We start from the raw sequence: 18751 nt of genomic DNA on the forward strand, positions 1-18751 counted from the left end.
AGTTCCCCTGGGGATCATGGTGGTGATGGTGGAGTCTTATCACATCCTTCACCTCAAGGACACAGACTCTGCAATACGCTAATTTAATCGCCATTTCCGTAAGATACAATTTTCTTTTTGCTCCCACTTTCCACAGGCTTTTTTTTTTTACTTTGGAATTTTATCAAAAAGGTTCTATATCAATGATCCTGTCTATATGATCTTTGTCCTATTTTGTAAATGTGGCAAATTAATTGAGTTCTGTGACTTGAATCCATAAGGTGGTGGTAATGATCGTGTAAAATGGGTTTTTGATTTTAGAGGAGTCTTATGTTTTTAGAAAAGGCACAACGATGGCATGAGGAGTTTCTACAGAGCTCAGAGCCAGGCCCCGTGGTCTTCCTTGCTTGGAGTAGCACACTTGTCACACTGGTGAGTACGGATCAATTCTCAAGTGACTCTACTCCACATGTGACTGAGAGTCCATCCTTTTCTCTGTTTTTATCCTGTCCCAAGATCCATTCCCGATTTCTGTCCCCGCCTCACCCCCACCCAGGGCTCCGCACAGCACTGGAGTACTCTCATGTGTATCCAGGACTTTACAAGTTACTCTTTTCTTCCTGTGTTTCCGGGTGTATTCACAAGAGCAGAGGGGCTACACATTGTGTTTTGTGCAATGCTTTTGCTGACTTTCAAAGTTAAGGTTAAGCTGTCACCATAAACTTGTTATGAAGTCGTTCTACCTTGTTGGTTACCTGCAAGGGAACATGAAACACTGCTGTTATTGCCCCCACAATTTTGGTGAGTTTGCCAGTGAAGCATTCTGAGCCAAGAAACATCATGGTGGAAAGATTTTCCATAAAGGCTCCATCTCACTCACAAGACAGGGTAGTGTTAAAATTCCATTGTGCATCAGATCTGGTGGTGTTTTTCCCGTTTTTGTTCATTTCATCAAGAATATCCAACTCACCTCAGGAGGGCTCCTCACAGCACCCTCTTAGTTTCGATATAGGTTCTGATGATGTACCGCCTTCACTTAGGACACCGGAAAATTGAATTTTACTTATGTTTATTTTCCAAGGTTATACCGATACCCATGAACCTTTCTGAAGAAGTAACTCTCGGCTTTGTTGAATTTATATATGCTTGCCCCCCATCTCATGGATTTCAGCAATCCTTTATATGTGCCTCACTCCTCTGGGTAGATTGCCCTTCTTTTCCTAGCTTCTTGATAGAAGTGCTGGGATCTCCTCCTATTGCTCTTTTCTGCTGCATCCTGTAATGTTGTGCATTTCGCTTGACACACTCCTTTAAGCTGCTCTCTACTTGGCTGCGTGCTGGCCTCCTAATCACTCAGATGTTTATGTTTCCTCTTCTCTGTGTGACTTCACATTTGTGTAAATGGCCATTCAGAAATTCTCTGCCTGATTTCCAAGCACTGGAAGCAATCTGCATTCCTGAGGTTTTCTACCTTAATTCCCTGCAATAAGAAGGGCTAGCTAAAACAGCTTCAGTCACATGATTTGCTAACATATGTATTATGGCACATCATGAGTTTTGTGAATGAGTCATGCATCCTTATAAGACTGTAAGAATGTACTTGGTGATTTCTGGCTTGGTGTTATGTTTGACTGGACTATTCCATTTGTTCATGGTGGGGTTCAAATGTCTACAATAGGGTCTGGCAACAGGAAGCTGTGAGACACACCTGGTCAGCCAACTGATTCTGTAAACAAACATTTAATGGAACATAGCAACAACCTGCTGCTTCTTACTAGGACTGCACCCACCGGTCATCAAAGCAGATGCAGGCAAGTTTACACAGCTCAAATGAACAACAAAGCCAAGAAAACCATTTTCTATCTGGTCCTTCATGGAAAATGCTGAGCCCCGGTCTATACCCAGCATGTTTTATCTCCTTCCTAGACTATCTAGAAGCCATGAAAAGAGCTGTGTTACAGACAAGATTGTAACTGTGGCTTTGCCTGCGTTGCCTTATGTTTCCTTTTCTGCATTTGTTTTCATTCTACATTGTTTGGTATATATCCATTAGATCAGGATATCTTACCGCTGGACATCCTGAAGGATATCATTCCTTCAGGTCCATACAGTATTGCCCTTCAAAGAGTAAAGCCCTTGCCTTAATACTGGTTTTGCCCGCATGTGTGGGTAAGTTTCCTTTGCACAGTGGTTAAATGTGACATTTTCATTATTTTGTTCCCAAACATAGTGTGTTCTTTGAAAAGCTCATATACTGTGAACACAGTGCATTAGTTTTGTTACTCTGAAAGTCCTACCCTGCTCATTATATCTGCTTTAATGTTAATACAGTCAATGATGCATTTCATCTTCATGTCTACTTGCTTAAGTGTTTTAAAAGAATTCTGTATTCATGGAGAGTTGTGTGTCCATTAATGAGTTATTTGTCTGGTAACACCTTGCTGAAGTCTGATAGAAATCACAATGAGGCTGTTAAGACTGGCGACAGTCAGACGTCTCAACAGTCTGACCACTGGATTCATGTGTTCCTGCATGCACACACTAATCTCTTCCCCCCCAACTGCCTTGTCCCGGATCGCCCACAAAACGAAGCTGCTGTCCACGACTATATATGCATCAAGTTACTAGAAGAACGTAAGCGATGCTACCTTTGGAGCCTTTCCACTCAGCAGCAGCCCTGGCCATCGGTCAGGCTGGGGTGAAGTCCATCCTTCGTTCCTTGCTAAGTGCAGCAGGTCCTTGTCTCCAGATGACGCTGAGTGAACACGCATGGGCTTGTTTCCGTGTAGCCTGGGGCTTTCAGTCCTCTGGAGAAAACACCCATGCAGCCAGGCTTGGGGCCGTGTGGCGGACGCTTCTGTAGAAAGGGAAGAGGCCGCACTGCCACGTGCAGTGACGCCATCACGTTCCACTCCCCCAGCAGGGACGCACGGTCTGGTTTCCGGGCACCCTCCCCAGCATTCGTATCACACTGGCATGAATTTCATCTTGGTCCCTCCGACGAGAGGCAGCCATGTGCCTTAACGTGCACCCTCCTAACAGCCAACGATGCTGAAAATCTGTTCCCGTGCCCACGGCCATTCGTGTCCTCACGTCAATGACACGTCTCTTCCTGTCCTTGCCCTGCCTCCTAGTCAGACTGGCTGCGTTGATGCTGCATTCTGACTGCTGTGTGGGTACAGGACGTTCATTCATTCCTGGATACGTGGTGTGCAGCTACTCTCTCCGACTCTGCGGCCTGTCTCTGTGTCCTTGTAACAGGGTCATTCACGGCAAAAAATTAAAAGAAAACACAGACTTCCAATTGGCTGAGGTCCAGCTTCACCACTTGTGCCTTTTGAGGACCACACTTCAGGGTCAGCTCCACGCGGCTTGCTGAGCACCAGAAGGATACGCGTTTCTCTTCCGTCTGGCTGTCAGAAAGCTGCTCAGTATGACTTCTGCATGTCACCCACAACGCATTCTGAGTGCTTTTGTGCAAGGTCTGAGGTCATCGCCCCTCCTGCTGCGGAAGAGCAAGGGCAGTCCGTCCTCCAAGGCCGAGTCTGTGTCTGTCCGTCATCTGCCCCTGAACTGCGTTCTGCTGTGTCCTGCAGGTCTGTGTGTCTCCCTGCCACAGATTCTCCCTGCTGTTGGCTGTGAGCACAGCGCTGCCTCGGATGCTCAGAGAGTTTGCCCTGCAGATTTCCCACTCAAGGCTCTGCAGGGCCTCTCGACGCTCCTGAAGCAGAAAACGTCCCGGCACTCCGGCACGGACAAACCTCCACAGAGGACGCCCAGACGTTCTTTGCCCCAGTGCATGTCAGAATTCACCAATGCAGAAGACGAAACTGTTAAATACAACCCTCACCACGTCCACGTGTGGGAGGAGCAGAGAAGGGGAAGTGGTGGGTGGGAGGCTGAGGGTCTGAGGGAGAGTCCAGAGCCAGATCCACCTGAAGCTGAGGACGCTGGGAAGTCCCAGCCTGCAGGGAAATCTCAGAGCCTTGCCCTCCGTCCTAACAAAGAGCCCACACAGAGCGTCTCATGTGGATGCTGCAACTGCTCCCTTATAGGCTGGCGGCTTCGCAACTGCTGGGGCCCTAGGAACTGCTGGCAGCTGGAAGGACCAGAGGTGGAGGTGATGGGGTGGACAGGAAGGATGCTCGTGAGAGGTCAGGCTAAGGTCCTGGGAGTCCATCTCTAAATTAAGCCACCTTGACCTTCCTGAGTCAGAGGCCCACCTCACAGCCACCTTGCAACCTCACTGAGTTCCTCCTCTTGGTCTGCTAGACCCCAGAGCCAGTCAGGGACAGAGAGCCTGAGAGAAAGCAGTCCCAGCCTGACTCATGAGCCGTCATCCCAAAATGGCAACACCAAACCCTTCAAAGACCCTGAGCAGGGCCCACGGTGGGCACACAGACCAGCAAAGCCAGACTCTGGGTCTTGGCCTTAGCCACAGATCCGCAGGTGCTCACGAGCCAACAGCAGTTCCTACAATGAAGAGGGGCTGGCACAGTGATTTTCTCTGCCCCACCCTGAGCCTTGCTGCCTGGGTGTGGTGACCATGGCACTGAGGGTCCAGGTGCATCCCCGCCTGCCACTGCTCAGGGAGACCCTCCCCAGGTGTCCCAAAATGGAATGGGCAGTGAGCTGTGGCACTGGCTGTCTACACATGACCAAGACAGACAAGGAAAGAGGCTGTGAGGCCCAGCAATGCTCCTTTCCCATGGAGAGGGGGCAGCTGTGTAGCCAGCCAGGTCTACCCACCTGGCACAGTACCTGTCCTTAATTAAAGACAGAGCCCACTGCCCCAGCAGGAAGCTGATCCTGCTACCTGGGAACACGCTCTCAGGATGGGAAGACAGCAGGGGCACAGGGCACAGACACACAAACAGCCTGGCCCAACCTCCTAAACTGCTGAGCCCACACAACTCATCCACAAAGTTTGAGGACATAAAGAGGTACTTACGCAAAGACACTGTCATGCAGCGCCTGATGTCATAGGGACAGGTTCTTAAGTTGGCACAATTGAAGTTATTTATGGACTCACAATCATAACACTTCATATAATAGGTCCCTGTGTAATGAGAAAGCAGACATCAGACTTCTCCTTGTGCCTTTGCCACCCACTACCAGCCCATTCTGCCTCCTCTCACAACAGGCTCTGACTCTTCCTCCAGGGCCTCCCCAGCCTGCAAGACCCGCACGGGCAGTCTGACTCTGTCCCACACCAGCTTCCCTGAGCAAAGACAGGCAGGCCCAGGAGCTCCCCTGCTCCCAGAGCCAGCCCTGGAGGAGTGCCCTAGGCAGCCATGTGTGACAGTGCCTTACCCTTCCAGTGAGAACACCTCCAGGAAGGCAGGAAACTGCCACAGTGCAGAGTCCTCTGGCTGTCACTGGACAAGCCACTGCTGCCTGTCGCTCATGGGAAAGTGCCACTCCCACACTGCCCCTCAAGTCCTGGTCTGCTGCATCTTGGGGAAAGCACCTCTCTCTCATGACCACCCTCTCCTAGCCAAGCACAATGTCCCACAATGACCTTGCACTCCCACCCCACCCCACCCCACAGCCCATCACATGGACAGCGCAGAGCCCAGTGGGCTTAGATAATTCAAATTCCAGGCCACCTATCCAAAGATCCGTTCAAGTCCCGGATATTCTCATCTCTCACAACATACTTACAACGCTGTTCACTGGAAACATTAACATTGCTCTCCACCCATGGTTCCCTGGAGGTAGTGACGCTGCTATCCACCCATGGTTCCCTGGAGGTAGTGATGTTAGTTTCCACCCACAGTTCCCTGGAGGTAGTGACGTTGCTCTCCACCAGGGGGAACATCATGGTGAGAAGTAAGGCCAGGGGCAACATGGTTTCCTGCAGGAACTTGAACCTGGAGGTGAAGAGAGCAAGCACCAGGTTGGTGCTGGGGTCGGAGCTTCCCTGTGTCCCTGAGACAGGAGAGGGTGGACCTCAAGAGCAGCAGCAGTCCAGCTGCAGGCTTTACAGCTGCTGTCTAGGGAAGGCCTATGGACCCAGGACATGGAAGGGTCAGGATGAGGCCACTGCCACTCCACAGAACAGTGATTCAAGCAAGCCACACTTTACTCAAAGGTGCTTGTTAGCAAACGAGTGCATTAGAAAATCATCTTGAGACTATTAAAGAGAAAGAGGAAGAGACAGCAAAATTACCTTTTTAAAAGATGAAAACCAATATTAAATTGCAAATGTGTGAGAGGCAAGCACAGGTGACTGTGATGTGAATGGTTTCCATGACATCATACTGCTGACTCCAAATTGTTGCTTTTTCCACAGGAACCAATTCCCCAACACTCTGGACACCAACTCAGTGCCCAGTGAGCTCATTTTCACTCTCCCCAGACAGGGCCCAGACACCACAGGTTAAGGGCCTGGCCCCAAGTACTGCTAGCACTTCAGATGCCACTCTCAAGTCCACACTTCCTATACTTCTGACAGGTGTAAACCAGAGGTTCTCATGACTGCCCCCTTCTCCATGTTTAGCTGGAATGGTCCCAGAATGGGGAAAAAGAGTTTGTTTTTGATTGCCATCTTATTATAAAGGATACAACTCAAGAAGGTGCAAATGGAGGAGACAGAGTAAAGTAGGAGGTGGGGAACAAACAGCCTCCACGCCCTCTGCAGGCACCACACTCTCAAATCTCCATGAGTTTAAAGCAACTGAGAAGCCATATAGGGCACACTGTTATGGGTTTGTATGGAACCTTCACGACTTAGGTAAGGTTGATTAAATCACTGGGTGCTCATGATGAATTCCACCTCTGCCACTCTTCCTCCCTGGAATCTGGGTGGGTGAAACTGAAAGATCCAGCCCTCTAATTCCACCATGGCCTTCCTTGGTCCAGCCAACATCTTTAAGCCATGTAGGAGCCACAACCAGCAGACATCTCATTAGCATACAAGTGACAATCATCACTTCTGAGTTTCCAGCATTCTTACAAGCTCTCTTAAAATCAAGCAGTTTGATTCGCATTTCCCTGACAGCTAGTGATCTTGAAAATTTTTTCATGTATCTGTTGGCCATTTGGATATCCTCTTTTGAAAAATGTCTGCTTAAGTCCTTGGCCCATCTTTTAACTGGATTGTTTTGTTGTTGTGGAGTTTTTGATCTCTTTGTAGATTCTGCTTATTAATCCTTTACGAACTGCACAGTTTGCAAATAATTTCTCCCATTCTGTCAGTTCCCTCTTCACTTCCCTGAGTGTTTCTTTCACAGTACAGACACTCCTCAATTTGATCTAATCCCATTTATTAATTTTGGCTTTGACTGCCTATGCCTCTGGGGTCTTTTCCAAGAACTCGTTGCCTGTGCCAGTGTCTTGCAGGGCTTCCCCAATTTTCTCCAGTAATTTTATGGTGTTGTGTCACAGATTAGATTTTAATCCATGTTCAGTGGGTTTTTGTGTAAGGTGTAAGATAGGGGTCTTGCTTCATATTTCTGCATGTGGAAATCCAGTTTTTCTAGCACCATTTGTTGAAGAGACTGTTCTTGCTCCAGGGATTGGTTTAAGCTCCTTGGTCAAATATAAGTTGGTTTTAGATGTTTGGATTAATTTCTGGTGTTTCTATTCTGTTCCATTGGTCTATCCATCTATTTTTGTACCGGTAACATGTTGTTTTAATTATAACTGCCTTGCAGTGTGTCTTGAAATCTGGTATTATGATGCCTCCGGCTTTGTTTTTGTTGTACAAGATTGCTTTAGCTATTTGAGATCTCCTGTGCCTCCATGTGAACTTCAGCATCATTTTTTCTAGATCTGAAAAGAATGTCTTTGATATTTTGATTGGTATTGCACTGAATCTGTAAATTGCTTTTGGAAGAATCGATATTTTGATAAATATTGATTCTTCCAATCCATGAACATGGAAGACTTTTCCATTTTTTAATATCTCCTATTTCTTTCTTTAATGTTTTCAACTCTCATCATAGGGATATTCACATCCTTGGTTAAATTTATTACAAGGTATTTTATTTTTTTGGTAGCTATTGTGAATGAGATTGATCTTAGAACCTGAACCACTGCCTTTACATTATCTGTATACAAAGGCTGTTGATTTTTGTGTATTGATTTTATATCCTGCTACTTTACCAAACTCTTCCATGAGTTCCAATAGTCTCTTAGTGGAGTTTTTTGGATCCCCTATATATAGAATCATGTCATCTGCAAATAGGCATAGTTTGATTTCCTCCTTCCCAATTTGTATCCCTTTGATTTCTTTTTCTTGCCTAATGTCTCTGGATAAAATTTCCAGGACTACATTAAGTAGCAATGGTGCGAGTGGGCATCCCTCTCTGGTACCAGATCTCAGTGGGAATGCTTCCAATTTTTCCCCATTCAATATGATGCTGTCGGTTTGTCACAAATTGCTTTGATTGTGTTGAGGAATGTTTCTTCTATGCCCAATTTGTTTAGAGTTTTCATCATGAAAGGGTGTTGTATTTTTTAAATGCTTTCTCTGCATCTATTGAGATAATAATTTTGTTTTTGTTCTACAGTTTGTCAATGTGATGTGCTCATTGATTGATCTGCGAATGCTGAACCATCCCCGCACACCAGGGATAAACCCCATATGGTCTGGGTAGATGATCTTCCTGATGTGTTGCTAGATTCAATTGACTATTATTTTGTTGAGGATTTTTGTATCTATGTTCTTCAGGGAAATTGCCTGTATTTTCTTTGTTGCATCTTTTCCAGGTTTAGGAATTAAGGTGATTTTAGCTTCACGGAAGAATTTGGGAGGATTTCTTCTTTTTCCATTGTTTTGAATAGCTTGAGAAGAATTGGAGTTAGTTCTTTAAATGTCTGATAGAATTCAGCAGTCAAGCCATCTGGTCCTAGGCTTTTCTTTGCTGGGAGGGTCTTTATTACTGATTTCAGTTTCTGTCTTGGTTATGTGTCTGTTTAAGGTCTTCATGACTCAATAAGGTAGGTTTTTTGTGTCCAGTAATCTATCCATTTCTTCTGGGTCTTCCAGTTTTTTGGCATAGAGCTCTTGTAGTAATTTCTGATGATTCTTTTTATTTCTGTGGTTTCTGTTGTTACATTTCCTTTTTTCTCTAATTTTATTATTTGAGTCATCGCTCTCCTTTTTTTGGTTAGTTGGGCCAATGGTGTGTCAATTTGGATTATATTTTCAAAAAACCAGCTCACCCCAGTTAGAATGGTTTTCATACAGAAATCAACGAACAACAAATGCTGGCAAGAATGTGGGGGAAAATGTACCCTAATCCACTGTTGGTGGGAATGTAAAACAGTAAAGCCTCAATGGAAGACAGTATGGAGATACCTCAAAAATCCAAATATAGACCTAGCATATGCCCCAGCATCCCACTCCTGAGAATTTACCTAAGGGAAATGAAATCAGTAAACAAAAAGAGTTATCTGCACTTCCATGTTTATTGCAGTTCAATTCACAGTAGCTAGGACTTGGAATCAACCTAAATGGCTGTCAATTGAAGACTGGATAAAGAAACTATGGGCTACTACACAGCAGTAAAAAAAAATAAATAAATAAAAATTGAGATTCAGTCATTTGCAACAAAATGGATGAATCTGTAAAACATCATATTTAGTGAAATAAGCCAAATAAGGGATAAATACCATATGTTCTCCCTGATCTGTGAGAACTAATAGAGCACCTAAAACAAAATCTGTAGAAGTGAAATTGAACTTCAAGAAGTGATGACTTGGGGGCCAGCGCCGTGGTGCAGTGGGCTAAAGCCCTATCCTGAAGCGCTGGCATCCCATATAGGTGCCGGTTCTAGTCCCGGCTGCTCCTTTTCTGATCCAGCTCTCTGCTGTGGCCTGGGATAGCAGTGGAAGATGGCCCAAGTCCTTGGGCCCCTGGACCTGCATGGGAGACCTAGAGGAAGCACTTGTCTCCTGGCTTTGGAACGGCACAATTCTGGCCATTGCAGCCATCTGGGGAGTGAACCAGTTGATGGAAGACCTCTTTCTGTCTCTACCTCTCTGTAACTCTGTCTTTCAAATAAATAAATTTTTTTAAAAAAAAAGAAGAAGCAAATGGATGTTCTAGAAAAAAAGCAGAATCTGACTAATTTAACTGCAGCGAAGACTCCAGTTCAGATGCCCATGTCCCACATCCAAGAGCACAGGTTTGCTTCCCAGCGTGGGTTCCGGACTCCTCTTCCTGCCAGTATACATCCTGAAAGGCAATGATGATGGCCCAAGGAGTTGGGTCCCTGCCACCGATTTGGGAGACCTCACTTGAATTCCTTCCAGTGTGGCCCAGTCTCAGCTTTCATGGGTCTTTGGGAAGCAAACTGAATGCCCTCCCCCTGCCCCCTTATGTTAGGTAGGAAGTCAGAAATGAGCTTATGTGTGTGTGACAAGGGCCTAAGGAACTGACATCTACAGCGGTCCAGCATCCACATCTCAAAGTCATCCTGATCACCTTCCAGGTGCAGTCCAGTATCTGCACTTCAAAGTCCCGCCCGGATCCTGATGACCTTCCAGGGAGTCCTGACCCTTCTACCTGGCCTGATAAACATCCTTCCTCTAAGGCAGGGCAATGCCAGCCAGGCTTCCCCTGTCTGATAACTTCAGTGGAAAAACTCAGAAAGGAATATTTTGCATTTACACCCAACAAGTCCTTTGTTCCAGAGGAGAAGAAGGAGTGGGGGAGGGAAAAGGCAGGAAGGCAAGACCCATCCCCTTAAAAACCCCAGCCTAAATGTGAACTGCGCACTCTCTCTCAGGTCCTGTCTGGAGAGGTGCCCACCCGTTCTTACGGATGTCCCTACCCTAATAAACCTTGCTATTTTGCTTTCCACTACTCTCTGTCTCATGCCTGAGCTCTCTCTTGGGCGAAGACAAGGACCCTTTGCTTCTCCGGTAACAATTATACCCACCTCTCCCTCTCTCTTCTTTCCCTTTCTTCCTCCCTTCCTCTCCACTTAAAGAGAATAAAAAGCAGACTAGCAAAAGATGAAATCACAAAACACAAGGACAATTTCTGGGGTAAATGTCTAGGTAACAAGGGTCCTAGAACAAGGGAAGGAACAGAGTTGGGAAGGAGATGCATAGATGAGAATGAAACAGCTGTTAGGACCTGCTAGGCCACAGGGACACAAATTGTTTATTCCAAGACCTTGGTAGAATGGGACACAAATAGTTCATTTCAAAGCTGACAATTTCACTGCCTGGACTCATCTCAACTAGTTTTCTGACAGCAAAACGGTTTATGCCTCTGACAGTTCTTCTACACACAGAACTCTAAACTTACTCTTTGACCTTGAGCCTTCCAATTGGATCCCTGGAACTCTCCAATGAGAGGACTCGTAACTTAGTTCATTTAAATCGTGTCACATACATGTGGGGTTCTTAGATCAGAATTCAGAAATTAGCCTATGTGTGTGAGCGGGGCCTGTGGAAGACAAAGCATCTGCAGAAGCTCACTTGGAAGCAGTGATTTTACATTTCACTCATACCTGGACCCTGATAACTTTGCAGATGGTCTCAGCCCTCCCCCCAAGGAAAGCACTCCAGGAGAGTCCTCTCTCCTCAGCACCAGATGAGTATCTGCCCTGGTAACACTGAGCAATAAAACCATCTCATCCCTCCTCCAAGGTAGGCACCCTAGGGGCGGCTCCTCTGCCGGGTGGGCTCTCCTGTCTGACAGCAATGAGTAGTGAAACCTTGGGAGGAATTCCACCTAATTCACACTCAGCACACCCTCTGTTCTGGGGAGGGGAGAGGAGAAATGATGCTGGACTCCTTTCCCTTATAAGCCCCAGTCTGCATACAGACTGCACTCTCAGCTCTTAGCTCTCTGCTGAGCTGCCTGCCTGGCCTGCCCAGTATATTCTCTCCATTTAACCAGGTGACCTTGCTAGCCCTATCTGAGTAACCAGACACACTCCCTCTCAGATTCTGCTCCATCCATTGTCAGATGCCCTACCCCAATAAATCTTGCTACCCTGCTTAGCACTTCTCTATCTCACATCTTTTTTGCATGAAGACAAGAACCTACCCCATCCATCTCTGCTCACAGGGTTATAAAATGATGCAAAGTTCTGATGTCCTATGTGGCAGTGTTATGTAGGAAGCTAGAAATTAGCCTATGTGTGTGTGAGAGGGGCCTGAGGAAAACAGCACCACAGAAGCCCACCTTGGAAGGAGCCCAGTAATCACACTGCAAAATCCTGCCCAGACCCTGGTAACTTTCCAGGTGGTCTCAGCCCTTCGGCCAATAGAGCTCCCCAGGAAAATTCTCTCTTCTCAGCACCACATGGGTCACCTGGCCTGACGACACGCAGCAATAAAAACCATCACACCCTTCCTCCCAGGCAGGCATCCTAGTGGAGGCTCCTCTGCCCAGCACCACGTGGGCTCCAGGCTGACAGCACTGGGTAGTAAAACCTGGGGAGGAATTTTAACTGTACTCAGCAAACCCTTTTGGTGGGAAGAACTGAGCCTATCCCCTTAAAAATCCCAACCTGAACAAAGACTGTGGCTCAGCACTCAACTGTCTGCTGAGCTGCCTGCCTGTCCTGCCCAGCATATTCTCTCCATTTAACCATGTGGCCTTGCTGCCCCCGGTCTGAGTGACTGACTGGGCACTCTCTCTCTCGGATTCTGTCCCATCCATTCTGATAGATTCCCTAACCCATTAAACCTTGCTACCTTGCTTACCACTGTTCTCTATCTCATGCCTGAATCCTTTCTTGCTGGAAGACAAAACCCCACACACTCACCTCTGCTAGCAATAAAAAAGGACACAACTGTCACAGGTGAAATGAAGGCAGAGGAGAGATTATTACCTCAGTTCGTTGTCTAACACTGAAGAAGAAATTTCCTAACAGACAAGGCAAAGAGAAAAGCAGGATGCATTTAAACATAGGATTTATTTGAGTCAGAGACCTCTAGCCAGAGGGGCCTGGAAGGGGGCTCCAAGAGAGGCAAAATTCAAAGGGGGCTAGTGGTAGTGGGGTTTTTAAGAACAATTTTGGGGAAGAAAAAAACTTGGCAACCAGCTTGACATTCAGTTAGTTACAAGGCAAGAACAAAACCCATCAAAAGACCTGATCTGTAATCTCACTTTGTGGAGGGGTAGGATAGGTAACTTGTTTTTACAGTAAACCACAAGCTCATCCTCATGGTAAAACTAGAAATTCCTAAGAAATGGAGCAGGCATTTTTGACCTGCTAAAAGTAACTTTTGGGGAAAGCAAGCATTTCCTCCAGGACCACTGCCTATTAACCCGTCTGACTCCTTGTAACAAGCCTCATCCATTTTAGCTCACTGCCTGAAAGTAGGTAAAACTCCATTTTACACCTTCCTTACCCCTGCCTTCTTCCAAGAGACCAGCTCAGCCCCAAGCCCTGTCCTGTGCCCCACACCACCGCCTGCACTCTTTTCCAGGTTTGAAAGCCCAGGAAATCTTGAAAAACCTGTATGGAAAAACTCACCTCCACCTACTGCCCCCAACCCCTGACCCTTAGCCCACCCTAAGATTTATAAGGCCCAGCCCCCTGGAGGACTGGGCCCTCTGCCACCTGCTCAGTCTGTGCGCGTGCTGGCAGCTGGTCACTCACCTCTTGAGTAAGTCTGTTCTGGCTGTGAGTTCATATTCTGTTTCCTCCCTGTTCTGCAACCCCTTGCTTATGTTAGGTGGGAAGTCAGCTATGAGCTTATGTGTGTGTGACATAAAGGCCTAAAGAGAAGACATCTATGTCCAGCATATGCATCTGCATCTCAAAGTCATCCCGATAACGTTTCAGGGACAGCCCAGTTCCCATCCTGCCCTGCCCCTTCTACCTGATGACCTGCCAGGTGGGGGTCCCCGCCCCTTCTGCCTGACAACCTTCCACAGTCTCCCAGATGCAGCCCAGTATCTGCATCTCAAACACCCTGCTCCGGATCCCCATTCTCCAGGGGGTCCTGCTCACCCTTCCTCTGAACCCAGGACAGAGCCAGCTAGGCTTCCTCCTGTCTGATACCTTCAGGGGAAAACTTAAATAGGAGATTCATAGTATTTACATCCATAAAATTCTTTGTTTCAGGAGGAGATGTGAAAAGACAAAGACCCATCTCCTTAAAAACCCCGGCCTCAACTGGACTGCGCGCTCAGCCCTCTGCCTCTCTGCCTCTCTGCTGAGCCGCCCACCTGGCCTGCCCAGGTGTACTCTCTCCACTCAACCATGTAACCTGGCTTCCCCCTTCCCAGTCCGAGCAACTGAGCACTCTCTCTCAGGTCCTGTCTGGAGAGGTGCCCATCCGTTCTTACGGATGGCCCTGCCCTAATAAACCTTGCTATTTTACCTCCCACTACTCTCTGTCTCATGCCTGAATTCTTTCTTGCACGAAGACAAGAACCCTGCCATTCACTGGTAACACTTACACTATGCACGGGGTTAATGGGAGCAGTTACAGTGTGGGCCCATCCTCCATGGCTGTTTACTAGACACAACCCATGCTCTGTGGTGCTGGTGTGTGAAGCCAGGGGTAATGAGGACATCAGCTATCTCCCTCATCCCCAGCTTCTGCCTGTGGGGTGGGGGAGTGGGGGGTTGTGTGTGTGTGGGGGGGGTGGCTGCCCTCCCTCACCACATTTCCATCCCTTCTCGCAACTGTGCCCCACCCTCTCCAGGCAGCTATGACTAGCTGAAAGAAAAACAAAGAAGTGCAAAGGGACACTTTTTTCTGCTCAAGTTGTTAGGAAGTCAGAACTTTAGCCTCTGTGTGTGTGAGAAGGGCTTGAAGCCCAGCACCTACTGGGAAGCCCCAGAAGCCCAGCGTCTCCCACTTCAGAGTCCTGCCCAGACCCTGATGACCTCCCAGGTGCTCCCAGCCCTCCCCCCAAGGACAGCTCCCAGGAGAATTCTCTCCTCAGGACCAAAGGGGCTACCTGACCTGATAACAAGGGGGGCAATAAAACCTTCTCAGAGGCCCTAAGGGAAGCCCCCCTATTCTGCCCAGGCCAGCAATTCCTGGGCAGAGGAATTTGCTGGGGAGGAATTTGCTAATTTTCCCCCAACAAACCCTTCCGCCAGGACTCTCTGTCCTTTGTCCTGGAGGTGGGTAAACAGACTCCCTTAAAAACCTAGGGAGTCCAAACAGACTTTGCGCTCAGCCCTCTGCTCTCTGCTGAGCCCCCGCCTGGCCTGCCCAGGTGTGTTCTCTCCACTCAACCATGTACCCTCGCTCTCCCCAGTCCCAGTGACCGAGCGCTCTCTCTCTCTCTCCATCCCTTCCGTTCTGATGGATGATCTGTCCCCAATAAACCCTCATCACCCTGCTCTCTGTCTCACACCTGCATTCTTTCTTGTGTGAAGACAAGAACATCACAGCTTCCCCAGTGACACTTCCCCAGTAACTGGACTGGGACTTCATCTTTTGCACATGACCCTCGATAACCTATCTCTGCTGGTTCCTCTAACCACAAATATTCACCAAGAAAGATCCATCCCCCAACACCTGTCCTAGCCAGCTTAGGAATGGCCGGGGTGGACACAGGGTAGGACAACTTGCTGTCTCTCTCTCCTACTGATATGGGACAGGATAGGCAGGGAGCCAGGTGAGGACCACAGAGCTGAAAGTCACAAGCCACTCCCCTCTGCCCAGTGTGCCCTCCTACTTGTCAATCATAATGCCCCCTTTCCCAGGATGCATCTCCACCATAAGGCACTTGGGTGGGAGTTGGGAGAGATGCCAGGCATTTTGAGATCTCCATGGACTTTTACAGAGGGATCACACAACTCCCAGGTAGCTTTGTGCCCACAGAGTGACCCCCAACCTCACACAAGAGGCCAGCAGCTGAGGAGAGAGCTCTCGTCCACCAGAGAACACTACTGGAGGAGGTGCTGGGTGCTCTCTCCCTCTGCTTCCCCTCCTGCACCCCTGGTCTCCTGCCGGCCCTCTGCACCCTGACAGGGATCTCCGTGAGCAGCTCGCGCTCACCTGTGTTTACCGTCTCACTTTTCAAACCAACTTGTTCTCTCGGGCATCTTCTATGTGCCCGTGCGTAGAAGGCTTCTCTAGGGGAGAGGCAAGCGCCTAGAACACAAGGTCCACACCCACCCCGCGGCTACCAGCCCTGTCCCGAGGCAGGCGAACAGCCAGACGGGACCTCAGGTCTGTACAGGCCTCAAGCCAAGTCGACTCCTGGGCAGCAGTGACCGTCCAACACCGTGGGGCTTGCCCTGCTGTCAGCAGACAGGGGTCTCTGCTCATTGCTACAGCAGGACGGCTCTTATATTGTAACCCCTCAGACCTCCCCTGGACGCTGCACTCTTCCACAGCAGATGTCCGGTTCCTGGAGCGAGTGGTTTCAAAACCCCCCTGGCTGAGCTGGGCTTGAACCCCCTCTCTTTAAAACAGCCAGGGGTGGGGAAGAAGGACCTGGAGGGAGCCACCCGCCGGGACGCGCGGCCAGCACACGGCCTGAGCGCAGGTTCAGGCGCGAGGACGGAGCGGCCGCTGCTGGGTCGCGGGCGGCGACACGGACGTCAGGGCCACGGGCAGGCCGCGCGCCCGCCCTCAGGCGGCCTCTGCTGGCCACAGGGCCCCAGACAGCGAGCTGGGCGCGTTCGGAGACAGCAGAGCCGCGGGCCCACGCACTGCGGCTGCGCCCCGGGGCCCGGGAGCCCTGGACCTCAAGGCCCATTCCGGACGCTGGTGTCACTCGGGACCGACGCCGAGAAAACGTCACTTTGTCACCAGCGGCACCCCCGCCCCCGTAATTCCACGGGAGAACAGAGGGTGCGGGCAGGACGAGGGGTGGGGGGCTCCGGGGACCCCGGGGAAGGGGGCTCACGAGGGGAGGGAAGACCTCCGGGGACCCTGGGAGGGGCTCAGGGGAGGAGATGGAGGAGGATGAAGGGCTCCGGGGACCCCGGGTGAAGGGGCCAAGGAGAGGAGGTGGAGGAGGATGAAGGGCTCCAGGGACCCCGGGTGAAGGGGCCCAGGGGAGGAGGCGGAGGAGGGGGAGGGCTGTGGGGACCCCGGGGAAGGGGGCTCACGGGGGGAGGGGGGGGGCTCTGGGAACCCCGCGGAAGGGGGCTCACGGGGGGAAGGGAAGGGCTCCGGGGACCCTGGGGAGGGGGCTCTTGGAGGGGGAGGAAGGGCTCTGGGGACCCCGGGGGGTGCTTGGGGGGAGCGCGAAGGGCTCCAGGGACCCCGGGTGAAGGGGCCAAGGGGAGGAGGCGGAGGAGGGGGAAGGATTCCGGGGACCCCGGGGCAGGGGGCTCACGGGGGGGAGGGGAAGGGCTCCGGGGACTCCAGGTGAAGGGGCCCAGGGGAGGAGGGGAGGGCTCTGGGGACCCCAGGGAGGGGGCTCAGGGGAGGAGGGCGAGGGCTCTGGGGACCCCGGGGAAGGGGGCTCACGGGGGAGGGGGAGGGGGAGGGGGAGGGCTCCCGGGACCCTGGGGAGGGGGCTCAGGGGAGGAGAGTGGTGTCTGGGGACCCCGGGGGGGGGCTCAGTGGATGAGGGGGGGTCCGGGGACCCCGGCGGGGCTCAGGGGAGGAGGGCTCTGGGGACCCCGGGGGAGGGGGTTCAGGGGAAGAGGGGGAGGGCTCTGGGGTCCCCGGGTGAAGGGGCTCGGGGGAGGGGGAAGGCTCTGGTTACCCGGGGGGAGCTCAGGGGGGAGGAGGAAGGCTCTGGGGACCCTGGGGGGGCTCAGGGGAGAAGGGGGAGGGCTCTGGGGACCCCGGGTGAAGGGGCTCCGGGGTGGGGGAGGAGGAAGGCTCTGGGGATACCGCGGGAGGGGCTCAGGGGAGGAGTGGGAGGGCTCTGGGGACCCCGGGTGAAGGGGGGTAGGGAAAGGACTCTGGGGACCCTGGGGAGGGGGCTCAGAGGAGGAGAGGGGCGTCTGGGGACCCCGGGAGGGGCTCAGGGGAGGAGGATGAAGGGCTCCGGGGACCCCGGGTGAAGGGGCCCAGGGGAGGAGGCGGAGGAGGGGGAGGGCTCTGGGGACCCCGGGTGAAGGGGGCTCACGGGGGGAGGGGGAGGGCTCCGGGGACCCCGCGGAAGGGGGCTCACGGGGGGAAGGGGAGGGCTCTGGGGACCCGGGGGGGCTCACGGGGGGAAGGGAAGGGCTCCGGGGATCCTGGGGAGGGCTCAGGGGAGGAGGGGGAGGGCTCCGGGGACCCCGGGGTGGGGGCTCGGGGGGGTGGAGGGGGAGGGCTCCGGGGACCCCGGGGAGGGCTCAGGGGAGGAGGGGGAGGGCTCCGGGGACCCCGGGTGAACGAGCCAAGGGGAGGAGGTGGAGGAGGATGAAGGGCTCTGGGGACCCCGGGTGAAGGGGCCCAGGGGAGGAGGCGGAGGAGGGGGAGGGCTCCGGGGACCCCGGGTGAAGGGGCTCTGGGGAGGAGGATGAAGGGCTCTGGGGACCCCGGGGTGGGGGCTCACGGGGGGAGGGGGGGCTCTGGGGACCCTGCGGAAGGGGGCTCACGGGGGGAAGGGGAGGGCTCCGGGGACCCTGGGGGGGCCTCAGGGGAGGAGGGGGAGGGCTCTGGGGACCCCGAGTGAAGGGGCTCAGGGGAGGAGGTGGAGGAGGATGAAGGGCTCTGGGGACCCCGGGGGGGCTCGGGGGGGAGGGGGAGGGCTCCGGGGACCCCGGGGGCAGGGTCTCCCGCGGAAGGCTGGCTCCGGGATGTGAGGCGGGGGTCCAGGTCAGCCACAGCTACTGGCCCCCGGCGCCCCCGAATCGGGCCCTGCACAGACCCACCAGGCCCTGGGACACTGCAGCCACCTCCGCTGTCCGCGTGTCCGCCCCAGCGCCTGCAGCCA

At 51.7% G+C, this 18751-nt stretch overlaps 1 protein-coding gene across 3 annotated transcripts in view; it reads right to left on the reverse strand.

Moving 5' to 3' along the window:
- Nucleotides 1-18751, reverse strand: part of LOC100358411 (glycosyl-phosphatidylinositol-anchored molecule-like protein) — a 52953-nt gene that overhangs the window by 6665 nt on the left and 27537 nt on the right. For all 3 annotated transcript variants that reach the window (XM_051831012.2, XM_070075903.1, XM_070075902.1), the window contains exons 2-3: nucleotides 5644-5852; nucleotides 4931-5038 (exon numbers count right to left, since the gene is read on the reverse strand). In XM_051831012.2, coding sequence (XP_051686972.2) covers nucleotides 4931-5038; nucleotides 5644-5830 — 295 coding nt within the window. In that variant the 5' untranslated portion in view covers nucleotides 5831-5852. The remainder of the gene's footprint in view (nucleotides 1-4930; nucleotides 5039-5643; nucleotides 5853-18751) is intronic.

This window comes from Oryctolagus cuniculus, chromosome 6 (genome assembly GCF_964237555.1).
Source record: "Oryctolagus cuniculus chromosome 6, mOryCun1.1, whole genome shotgun sequence".
Classification (NCBI taxonomy): domain Eukaryota; kingdom Metazoa; phylum Chordata; class Mammalia; order Lagomorpha; family Leporidae; genus Oryctolagus; species Oryctolagus cuniculus.